Raw genomic sequence first — 12,487 nt, forward strand, 5'->3', positions numbered from 1 at the left:
TTTTTTAGCACATGTTTTTGTGTAAAGATCCAGAACAAGTCTAAAGGTGAAGAATCATGCTTTGGAAGCTCAGAAATGAGTGAGTACGACCTAAAGAGAAGTGCTTAACACTGATCTCTGAATTTACAGAGTCAAGATGGTGTTAAAATGAACTAAGTTCACAGCATGTAACTTAGTTTATAATGAGCATCAAGTTATTAACTATAACAGTGAATGGCATGGACTTTATTACTTTGCACAGTGTGACCTGGGGTAGAGTTAGCAAAACATCATCATGTTTGCTGAGTAACTTGGCCATCAGCTCTGGATCTTTGTGTAACAGTAACAAAACTGTTCCCAGGCATAACAACTAGTTTTTAATAATACAGTAAGCTAGTCAAAGTAAGTGTATTTTTATGCAAAGCAAGAAGCATAAAAGGTAATAGTACCCTGGTATGTCTTCTGTTAGTTACGTGAAAAATTCTAGTTAAATGTGCTTAAAGTGGAATTAGGAAGAGGGGAAATCTTTGCATATGCTGCAGCTGAATTCATGTGCATGCAGTGAATTACCCAGGTAATTAAAGTTGCTTGGTGCAGTGAATGGCTTTAAAAGAGATACAAGAAAATTGCTTGGACTTAAATACCGTAAGTATGTAATTTCAGAAAATGCTATAAATTTGTCTTGGTGTCTGTTGTTTCTATAATGTAAGTTATGTCTTGTGCTGTAACTGGATTTTGTTGCTTCAGGGTGTTTTGGAAGTGAGACAACCCATCTTAATAGGCTTTTTGGTAAACAGTTTTTAACAGGAAATCATGAACGTGCTGTAAATGCCATAAAGTTAAAACAAATACCTCTTCTCTTTGACTTCTTCACATACTTAAATTGTTGGGCATTTCAGTTGGAGTCTTCATTTTCTGTTTGAAGCTTGTCTAATTGAATCCTTTAAGCAAAGTTATGCCTCTTCCAGCTGGATGGCAATTTCTGTCATTGTCACAGTTCTCCATGGAGATGGACAGCCAGTGATACTGTTGAGTACATCACAAATATGTAGTAACTCACTCCTGAAATTTGAAGGCTCCTTTTAGAAAGGAGAAATGAAATGTCCAGATTCAGAGTGGGGAAGATATGATTAACAGTGTTGCACTGGGTGGTGTGCAGTTGTTTTGAAATTCACTGTGAAACTTTGTTCTGTGGGTGAAAGGAAAAATCTGGGGATATAGATTTATTCTGCACTTTAATTACAGCAAAGTGTGAGCTGCCTGTCCGTTAGTTTCAGATTTAGAAAGAATGTGCTTGCAGATTAAATCATACCTGTAAGTTTTGCAAAGGAAAGGAATTTTTCATGGATTATTTTTTCTCTGTGTCATCTCATACATCCAGTGACCTGTTTAGCCCCATGATAACTATCACCAGTATATTGAAGCTGCATGGTATGTGACTGATTGTTCATAATGAGAAAAAATTGTTCTCCACATATCAGCTGATGGCGAGACAAAACCTGAGTTGATTTTACACAGATAATTTAAAGAAAGGTTTAGCAAAGATTTTCAAGTGTGTGGATAGGGAAACATACATGTAGATTATAAATGTTCTTAGGTAGAATCACATTTTCTAAGCATGAGTTTGACATTCCTCTCTTGGGAATGGTTTAATACTTGGGTGGTTCTCTGATCCCTGGTTTTGTGCAGCAGTCCTACAGATTAGATGGTGTTTGCACTGGAAAAAGAAACCATTATTGCCACGTGATTTTGATCCTTATTCCCTCACACATCCCATTGGATGTTCCCCCTGCCACAGCTGGTCCTCTGATGACTCAAAGGCTCACTGTGCATCTAAAGAGCCCTGAGCTCAGTTCTGGAATACTCTGTGACTTTCAGTGTGGAGTTTCCAGGCACAGGAGTTCTGCAATCTCACCGAATGGCTCATTCCTTACACTCAAACAAGTGAGGAGCAAGTAAAATCCTGCCCTTCCAGCAGCTGAACACACCCATAGGCTGAGAAGTTGGGTCTGTTTTTTGGAGATGCCAAGTCTGTTTTGCACAAAATACACAAGCATTGGTCACAAAGACCTGCTCAAATTGAGGTGTCTTATGTTTTTTCATATGTTCTTTTAAGAGCTGAGTCGAGATGAACGTCAGACAGGTTGTCAGGCTGCAGGTAGCCTTAGTGTACTTACAACCTTTTCGGGAACTTTATAGCTCTGTGTTGTCGCTGGGACCTATTTCTGACTGGGAAAATGTTTTGTCTCAGGTTTTGAAACTGCAAAGTCTCTGGCCCTGCACGGGGCACACGTGATCCTGGCCTGCAGGAGCCTGTCGAGAGGCGGCGACGCCGTGCAGCGCATCCTGGGGGAGTGGGTAAGTGATGTACAGAGTGTCCAACACTGAGCTCTGCTTTCCAAGACACAGAGTCTTTTGTGCATTACAAGCAGTTCAACAGATATGGCATTGCCATGCAGGAGTCTAAAGAGGGAGGTGTTTGTCTTACTGTGTAACATCCTGCCCGGTTGCTGGCGTGTTGGTGATGGAGGTTTTTCGTTTCCCGTGAGTGTGTTGGACTGCAAGGTTTGACTTGTTACCTGTGTTACCCACAGGTGCTTTGTAAGGGCAGAAATGTTTGAAAGAACCACTGAGGCATTGTTTCAATAGGAAAATGGGAAACCCATCCAACAGACCCCGAATTGTATCAAAAATAGACAAGTTTGGTCGTGTCGTTGGAAGAGTGCAGCTTTTGGAGCCAAAAATCACTGTGGGTTCGGAGCAGGGATGGGGATGGATCCCCTTCATCCATGGAATGAGCTGTGCTGGTCTCTGTCATGGTTTTTTGGGAGCAGGGATAGGGATGGATCCAGAACCGAAGTGTCCATCCTCCTTCACTTGGTTGTACACAGTCAAATATTAGAGACAGCCACTGTTTTGCCCATAGTTTGCCTACAGTGAGAGATTTCAGGGGGTCGTTCTTACACTTTTAAAACACACGAATGTTTCCCTCATTTTCTGTCCTAGTCCATCAGGCCCAGCAACCCTGTCTGTCTCAGTGGTTTTTTTTCTTCCAGGTTCTTCCCACTTTCTTTCATTTTTCTTCCATTTTGTCACACAAATACAAGCTTTTCAGTCCCATCTATTTCCTTGTTGCTCTTTGACTCCTAACTTTCCCCGATACCCTTTTTTTGATGATCTTCTAAGGCCCTTATTAAAATATATTCAGTGTTCTTAATTTATTCCTCCCACAATCATTTACTTGCTAGTAAGGATTGCAGGCTACTTTTGTGTGAGCTTGCTGGGACTGCTGAATTCCAGGAGATAATCTGGTGAAACTTTACTAAATGAAAGACCTCAGGATGAGATTCTTGAATTTTTATTTCTTCCAGCTAAAACTGGTGTTGATGTTTTAGTTTTATTTCCCGAGCTCTTAAAGTATTTCAGCTGCTCCTAGATGACATGGGAGAGCCCTCAGTAGTATTAATATTTACACATAAGTAGTCTACAGATAATTATAATATTTATTAAAAGTTTATTGCAAAACCAAACAGTGCTTATTTACAAGTATTTCCAAATGAGTGATGCCTATAATACTGCTAATTTTTGTGACCATAGGTTTCATGAAGGAACAGTCTTTGGATTTAGGCCTTTTTCTCTTGCCCAGATGATATTAATGATTTACAGTAAAGGATTGGGAGTGAAAAATATCTTCCTTTCTGCCTCAGTACTTTCCATTGAAGCTCCTTTTTGCTTGGTTTTGTTTATTTTTTTTTTTCTTCAATAGCATGGAATTCCAAGAGGATTCCAACAGGGGTGAGTGTAGTATGTGTTGCTTAAAGTTCATTTGTCTGCTTTCTTTCAATAGAACTGGATTTGGTGATACTCTGTTGTTTGAATTTAACAGTCCCAGTCCAACTAAATATAGCTGTATATATGGGTTTTATGTCACTAAAGTAAGGCAGTAGTGAGTAGCTTTTATTTGAAAAATATTCTGTTTGCCCCCTTGATTCTAACCATATCTGTGAGCACTTTGAAGACAATGGGAATACTTTTCTCAATACCTGTATTATCTCACCAAAAGTTAGCGAATTGTTAATTGAATGAAGATCACTGAAGGTCAAATTACTTCCGAAACACAAAATTTATTTACTAACGGTTTTCAAATTCTAATTGTTCAGAAAAAGAGTCTCATCTGTAAGCTGGTAGCTGGAAAACCTTCAGCGAGTCTTTGTAATGGCTTTGTTGTTGTTTATTGAGAGGGACTAATTAACTTTGATTATTGCACTAATATTATGGCACTTTGACAGTCCCTCAGATTTATGACTCTGGGAAAATAAACAAATGAAATGCAGGTGCTGGAGCAGAAAGAATAAGTTATTACTGAACTTTAATTACTTGGAGTGTGTAACCAGGAGAGAATTAGTTGATGAATTACAAGATGCTTAAAATTTACATCAAATTGTAAGCAATCTTGAGGAAAACAAACACAAAAACCTGCCCCAAAGTCAGTTACTGAAAACAAAGAGACAAAGATTAATTTGATTGATTTCCTTCTAATATTAAAATATTGATGTAAAATATTAATTTTTAGCTTATAGGTGTAACTGCAGAGCAGGAAGTTGTTAATTGAAAATTCTTTCATAAAATGAAAGAGCTTAAGAAAAATGTCAACAACCTCTGCATATGGCTCAGATGAATTCTCAATATGAAACTGCAACTGTTCTGCTGTGAAGAACTTCAAAGCATCCACAGTGTTTAGTCTCCTTTTTTAGGGAAAGCAAAATTATTGAAAGGAAATAGATTTACTTTTCAATTTAGAATCAATTTTTTAAAAAATACATCTGCTCAGGATGCAGCTTTACAAGGCCTCACGTGCATTTTCAGGTAGTATTTTCGGAAGCAGTGGTGCTACCTACTTGTTTTATGTCTTCTTGTAAATCTCTGAGATTAAGTCTCTGAGCTGCACTATAAATACCCTGTTCCTCAGTAATTTGAGAAGTGGAAATTCAATAAATAGGTTCCTACTCTTCAACTCGGTTTCCAAACCCCACGTTCTTCTAATTTGCATGAAATGTGCTCTTATAAAAAAAAGAAAAAAACATTGCCAAATGGAGTTCCAGTGTGTTTACCTATCACAAGTGTGGAGCTTTACTACTGTGATGGTAATAAAATTGGTATCTCTATTAAAACATGTGTATTATCAAAAGCAACGTGTATCCTACGCTGACTTTTCTGTGGGACAGTGTCCTTTAGTAGTCAAGGTTTAAATGTTGGACACAGAATATTTCCTTTTTTATTCTTTGCTGTCTGATGCAAAAGAGAGTTCCACATGCTTTGCAAGAGACAAAATAATTAAAACCGTGTAACGAAACAACTTCTTATTTCAAATTTTGATAAAATTATCTAATTGTTGATCTGTATTAACTAAAACCTGAAATATATACGGGGAAAAAAAATGTAATTCTTAAAAACCCAACAACAACCTTTGCCAAACCACAGCAAACCAAAACGAACCCAAATCAAACCCACTGTAATGCAGCATTTAAAAATAAAATACAGTGCCTGTAACAGTACTTGTGAAAACCACCCAGCTTGTTCCCTTGGTGAGTCTGTGTGTGACATCCGTGTCTGGAATTCCATAAACTGAGTGTCTGCAGAAACACAGCTCTGCTCAGGGGCCTGTTGTACTTCTAAACAAGTTGTTAGGCAAAAAAAGAAATGCAGTTTCAATCCGCTTGTAATGAAAGCTGAAAATCAAGTTTATAAAGAGAAAATGGGACGGCTAAATGGCTTGGGAAAATCCAATTGTTAAGATTTAGAGAAAACAGCAGGAATAATGGGAGACAATGAGATTTTTTTTCAGATTAGCTGCCATTACATTTAATAAGCAAATTCAATCTGATCTTAACTGGCTGTTGGAGACAAATCTAGAAAACTTTGTTTATAACAATTTGTGCCTGAAGAGCTGTTTTACAGAGAATTTGAGCCATTTGAGTAGGGATTACCCGTATAAACTTGCTAATTACTTTAGATAACTGACATTTCCTTGCAACCTGCAGTATTCCAGTTCTTTTCTTTCTAAGCTACAGCAGAATTTTGCTAATATTGCAAATAAAGGGTGATTGCCTTGTGTAAAGGATTGTTACAAGCTCTAGCTAGTCTGTCAAATCTAATTTTTATGGAGAGGTATGGTTGGTTATATTGGTACAATCTAATGCTTTGCACACATATATACATATAGACAGAGAAAGGAAGAAAAAGTATGTAAAAGCAGCAGACAGAAAGAGAGATCAGTATAACTTTACATTTGATCTCTCGAAAATGAATGTTCATGCCCGACGACGTTCAATATCAATTTAAAACTGTTTGATAATTTCTTGCTCAGAAAAGAGGAAATTAGAATTCTAAGAGTTATGATTCATTTTAATCAGAAAGAAATTGTCAAGCATAAATCTCTCCTTGAGTAGTGAAAAGGCCTGAAAGCAGCCAAGAAAAAAATATCAATACTTTGCAAAGGAGGAATGATTGTTCCAATTCGTAGCTTAATTGACTTTGAGGCTTAATGAAAAACACTACAGTGCTGTTTGTACACATAGTTGCTGTGACAAACATGGAAATCTATGCTCCAGGAAGAGAAGCTAGGTAATTTATTTTACATTATTATTGATATAATTTTCTAATTGAGCATGAGCAGAATGTTTGGATAAGACTGCACAGCTCCAGATGTTAGTGGTATTCTCAAGAAAATACTTAAGAATATGAATGAATAAAATATTTCATAAATCACAGCTTTTCTTGCCAAGGAGCTCTCATTTATTTATTCCTGTCAAATAGTCTTTGAAGTAGATATTAAAAGATAAATTGTAAGTTTAATATTTCATAAAAAGTATAATGTTTCTTTTGTAATTCTTCCTCAGTGTTAAGCCTACAGCGACATTAAAGATTACAATACACTGTGAAAAGAAAACTTGGGTTTTCTTTTTAAGTAGCAACTTACAAGGTAGAGATGTGACAAGGGAAGAGAGAAAAGAAAAGCAACAAAACAAACGTGACTCCTTGCTGTATTCCTTTCCCCTGAAGTATTCTTCACCTAAGGAGTGATTTATATTCTTGCTGATTAAGTAACTGAATGAAATTAAAACCTGATAGGTAAGTCTTTGTATTCCAGTTGTGATCTTGTAAAGCACAGAAGGATGAGGAGCAAACTGGCCATGTTTATACAGACCAGGGGCAACAGTTTTCATGTTTTAGCTCTGTGTGTTCTCCCCCTCAAGGAAGGGGGGCTGATTTCCCACGAAGTGTTTTGTCTCCACTGCTGTCCTTGGTTTACAATTTTTTGTGTATAAGTGTCTAATACAGAATAGCTCTGTAAAACATTCTTCTGTCGTAGTCACTTGATGCTAATGGATGCTAATCTTGACACAGAAGATAAAATTTCCTTTTCTGTCTCCTTGGTGTTAATTTTGTGAGCTTTTCCTGTACACCAGTCAGGTTGTTAATGCATAATTTCCATAGTATGTGAGAACCCGCACAATGAATTGTTTTTGGAATTAACTTAGGTGAATGATTCCAGGGGGACATCTCATCATGCTTAGTGACAGATTTTCATTTATGGAAATAGATGAAGAATGTGTGGAAGATGGCTTTGGAGATGTAGAAAATAGTAAAGGAAGCCACAGACTGTTAGTACAGAATTAGAGAGTTTCAAAGTGGTGCTAAATGAAAGCTCTTAAAAAATAACCTCTTCAAAGTGGGAATTATTTCAGAATTTCCTACCAGTAAAGCCCATGCATTGCTGTGAGAATATTATTTCCAATATTCTGTTGTTATTTTGTGATAAAGAGTTGTCTTGTTTCAAAGCAAGATACTCTAAAACTATGTGTTACTGGCTCACATGCCATCACAGTGTAATATACAGTTATAAAAGCCTGCAGTATATAGACATATTTCATTTTCCAGTGCATGAGTAGTGCCCATGCTGAAGAATCAAGGCAAAAGCAGTTATCCAAACCTTGCTGTGGGGAAAAGGCCTTGCCCACAGGAATTATCTGGTATTAAGTGAACTGGTAATACAATAAAAAAAATTCTGTGTCAACTTGTCTCACTTGCAGCTGTAGGCACTCAGCTAAAACATTACTACCCCTGCTTTTTTTGATTTTTAAGGGTGTGACCCAGACCCTTCTGAAGTGAAGGAATCTTTTAATTGGCTAATTGCTATAGAATCAGACCTTATGTTATTTGCAGTGAATTGACAGCATAAGCATTAACCAATCCTGGTGCTGGTAACAACTCTTTGAGACCAGTAGGAAAGTATGACCAGATTTTGGCCATAATGTTTAAGACTTCAGTAAGTTTCTGTGAGTAATTTGCTCAGCTGAAGCACCTTAAGAGAGTGATGTGTGCTGCAAAGCTGTTTTCCAAATACAGATGCTTAAAAAAACCCCCTCACATGAAGTTAAAAACATTTAACAATTTAATCAACATTTACATGGATGGATTGTTGAGTGTTTTTTTTTTTTTTGGTACACTATAAACATATGGCATGAATTTAATTTCATTACAGATGCTGAGAAAAGGGAAAGGCAAATATTTATATTACATTCATGTTTTACCGTAAAAACACTGTTCACTTTGTTTATACAGTTCCACTGTTACAGTTTTTATGGTTAGTAATGAAACCACTGTAAAACAGAGTCTGAATTATACAGCAGATGTGTTAAGCCCCTAACTTTGAGGGTTGGGCATCCTTCTGAATACTGATATCATTTACTTAGAGTTATGTATTGGCTGCAGGTGGACTGTTTCATACTTCTGTTCTCATCTCAGTGAGCTCTGCACTGTTACTGTGTAGATATATTGAGCTGATAGAATTTTATTATTTATTATGATGGAGCTTTCAACCCAGGGGCACCCCCAAACCTGAAGGAACCCTTAGACCTGAGAGCATTGCCCAAATCCAGGAACAAACCCTAAATCCAGATGCATCCCAAACCTGGCAGCACCCAGGTGTGTCTGAATTCACAATGCTGCACACAGCTGATAGAAAAACCATCAGAGCACTCTCACAGCTATGAGATTGGAAGGTTTTTAAAAGAGTGAGACAATTTGCCATGATTTCCTCCTGTAAAGACAAAGTTGTCTTTTGAGTCAACTAAATTACTTTTGCCCTCATAATTCTATTCTCCTCCCAGTATCTGTTACACATATATATATATAGATATAAAAAAAATCTAAAATGTAATTTTGAAAGAAGTCACAGTATCTTACCATTCCTTAATTTTTTCTTCCAGTCAGCAGAATTTTATACATAGAAATGTCGAAGTGATCTTTTTGGTAATTTGTTTCTTTAGCACAGCCCTGCTGTTCTTAATCTGGAAATGTGAGTCACAAAATCTCTACCATGCCTAAAGCTTTATAATAATACTACTTAAATGCAGTTTGAGCTTTTTAACGAAAAAAAAAAATAAAATTTTGAGACAACCCCCAAACAGTGAGAGACCTCAGGATAACCCCTTTAAAAACTGCGCTTCATGCTTAGTCTTCAATTAAACGTCACTAGGAGACACTGTGTGCTAAACAATATCACCAACCTGCCTGGAGAGGTCTGTTTTTAAAAAAAAAGAGTAGACTTTGTACATTGACTCGATTGTAGCTTATAGGGTGCAAAATCTGGGTTTTCTCTGATACTGTATATATTTAGTGTAACATGGGTTGGGCCTTTTCCCGAACCTTTCCCTCTCAGAATCTTTTTTTTTCAATAAGTATTTAGTGTTGTTGACATTGAAAACTTACTCACTAAAGCCCAGGTAGATGTGTTCTTACATAAAGTGAGTTCTGCTGTCACTGGATTTCTGCTTGTCATTTCTGGGAGAGGAGGAATTAGAGTGTCTGGATATAATTTTTTTTTTAAAACCATCTTCACAATTAATCTGATTGTAACATAAGCTTGTAATATATTCCATTAATGAAGAAGACAAGCTTAGCTTATGGTAAATACAGTACTAAGTGTTTATAGTGCATTTCATATTTTACATGATTCCCTTTATAATTCTGCTTATCTTTTCATTCTAATTCCCTAAAGGATGTATAAAAGAACCCCTAAAGAGAGTAATTACTGCTCTATTCCTTAACCAAGGCTCCTTTTGCAAAAAGAAATCTGAGCAGCTTTTTAAAGAAGGCAGTTTTAAATAAAAATGCAAATAAGCTGCTTTGTAACCACATTAATTACCCACCTAGCCTCTTATTACCGTGTTTGTATTGTTTGCAAACACTATTTACAGTCGCGTGGAAATTACCATTCCTGGGCTGGAGGAGGCTGCTGGTGGTGGGTTGTGCTTTGGAACCAATTAGAGTGAACCCTGTCTCCAGCAGGGCTCGGGGGAGCAGGAATAGCCTTGCAATGTCAAACCACGGCGTTAACTCTGGCTCCTTGTAATTATATTATTGGTCCTCTTTTGCCTCTGCAATGAGTTTCATTCTCTGCATTTTAAAACTTAACAGGCAGCACCGTGTCTTGCTGATGGTTTAATATTTCCTGGGATCGTTTTTGGTGGAAGTGGTGGTGAAATCCAGGGGGTTGGTTTTGTCCCCAGATTGGTTCTTGGCTTTAATTTTGCTTAGAAGTAAACAAAAGCCTCGTGCTTTTGTTCCAGATCTCACACATTTCCGTGTCATCGATTGAAAACCCGACTTTATTAGTTTATTTCGTTATCAGAAGTGGACAGGGTGAAGTATCTGTTAGTATTAGAGGGCAATAATTGTAAGTATTTCAACACTTTGAAGCAACTCAGTGCTTCATAGTGAAATGTGGTCTTATTTGTTAAGTGCAGTGAACACTTGTTGCTTACTTGGTGTGAGTTGTGTTCATGTCTTGGTTTTCTCTGTCACGATTGTGAAATGGGCCTTTACTCTAAAAATTGCTCAGAAATGAAAACTAAACCAAAGACATGTCTCAGCATTCGTGCTTTTAGGCTTATAAATGTTTCCAGATCCCAAAGAGCTTGATTTGATGGGTCTGCAGCGTGAAGGATCAGTTCTTTAAGATTTGTTTTTTTAGGCTGGTAACCAGTCTGTCAATCACTTATGTCAAATAAGTCTTTGGAAGTAGAGAAACACTTTTGGGTTGAGCTTTGTATGGGGAAGAAAATGTAGAGAGATAATTTTCTTCCTACTTGTGAAACTGCACTGCATGGACCTGCAGTGCTGTGACAGTGTGATAATCTTTAAAGGACACTTGCAGATAAAGACAAAAATCTTAAAGGTCTGTATCAGTCCTGCTGTAACACTGAATACAGTAGAACAAGAAAATACCAGCTCCAGGATGGTGTAGTACAACTCTGCTGATTTGTTATGCATTAAAAAGGAGAAGAAAAGCGAAAGACGCACATTGCTGGATTACTTAGAGTTTTTAACAGTGACAAGGGATTAATGTGAGGGCGTCAAAAGAAGCACTGACTTGTTTCATGATCCACAATAGCTTATAAAACTGAAGATAATTATCAGGCTTATATGACTACAGAGCAGCATAAGTGACATAAAACAAGCGCAGCTGGAGTTCAACAGGAATGCAGGAGATGTATAGAAAACTGGCTTGCTGAGTAAAGTGCTTAAAAGGTACTATTAATTTGGTTGCTTGTCAATTATATTTCTAAATCTGTTATTACTATAAAGCCAAAGCATCATATTTTTTGTTTAATTTACTGTCCTTTCTAGTTTCTCCTCCTCCTTTAATTCCCTTTTATCCTGATAATCTCCTATGAAGATGGTGAAGTGGGGACAGAAGAGCACTGGACTTTGCTTGGTCCCTTGAACTACTCTTTAACAGTCCATTGCTTTATCTTTTCTCTCACTTTGTGATATTTAGGTGTGAGAAATTACACTGCTGTCTCTGAAAGTCTCCATTTTAGCAATGCATGATGGGAACTGCTTTTTATCATTTTGGCTCAGGCGGGGTCCAAAAAGGTTGTGGTTCTTTGGGTAATTTCACAAACCAATAATTGAAACCTTTGGTGTGTCCCAGACAGCCTTATTTTCGTATGAATAAGATGATTTGTTACCTGCTTATTTCGCTTAGCTGGTTAAGGCATGAGGGTGAAGACACCATTGTGCTGAAAATATACATGGTCCTTAACTTAGTAAGAAGTGTAATAAACCTAAGCTGTATCAACATGCTGCAATTCAAAAGAATGTATATTTATCTTTTTCATTAAAGGATCTGTTTCCCAAGCCCACTGAAAATACTGATTTTGCCTTGAAGAGTTTTGGATCAAGCCCAATAAATCTGTATCCATTAAGATTGTTTTTTACAAGGCAGAACTTTAGATACATGTTTCTGGCCATCTGACCACACCTAATTTGCCAATATTTGTGATAATTAGTGTTATTTTATGTCAAACATGGGAAGGTGATTGTACTCTCCTGTGCTTGGTGGTGGGTTTTTTTTTGTTTGGTTTTTATTTTTTTTTTCTTAATTAAATCTGGAACTGTGTTACTGAGATTTCTTAGGGCTGTGTGAAGGAGTGCACAC

The 12,487-nt window shown here is 37.1% G+C and overlaps 1 protein-coding gene across 1 annotated transcript in view; it reads left to right on the forward strand.

The window, feature by feature from the left end:
* Nucleotides 1-12,487, forward strand: part of WWOX (WW domain containing oxidoreductase) — a 487,836-nt gene that overhangs the window by 18,233 nt on the left and 457,116 nt on the right. The window contains exon 4 of the mRNA XM_025896214.2: nucleotides 2,231-2,337. Coding sequence (XP_025751999.1) covers nucleotides 2,231-2,337 — 107 coding nt within the window. The remainder of the gene's footprint in view (nucleotides 1-2,230; nucleotides 2,338-12,487) is intronic.

Source organism: Manacus vitellinus, unplaced genomic scaffold (assembly GCF_001715985.3).
Source record: "Manacus vitellinus isolate BGI_N305 unplaced genomic scaffold, ASM171598v3 scaffold_10_pilon, whole genome shotgun sequence".
Taxonomy (NCBI): Eukaryota; Metazoa; Chordata; class Aves; order Passeriformes; family Pipridae; genus Manacus; species Manacus vitellinus.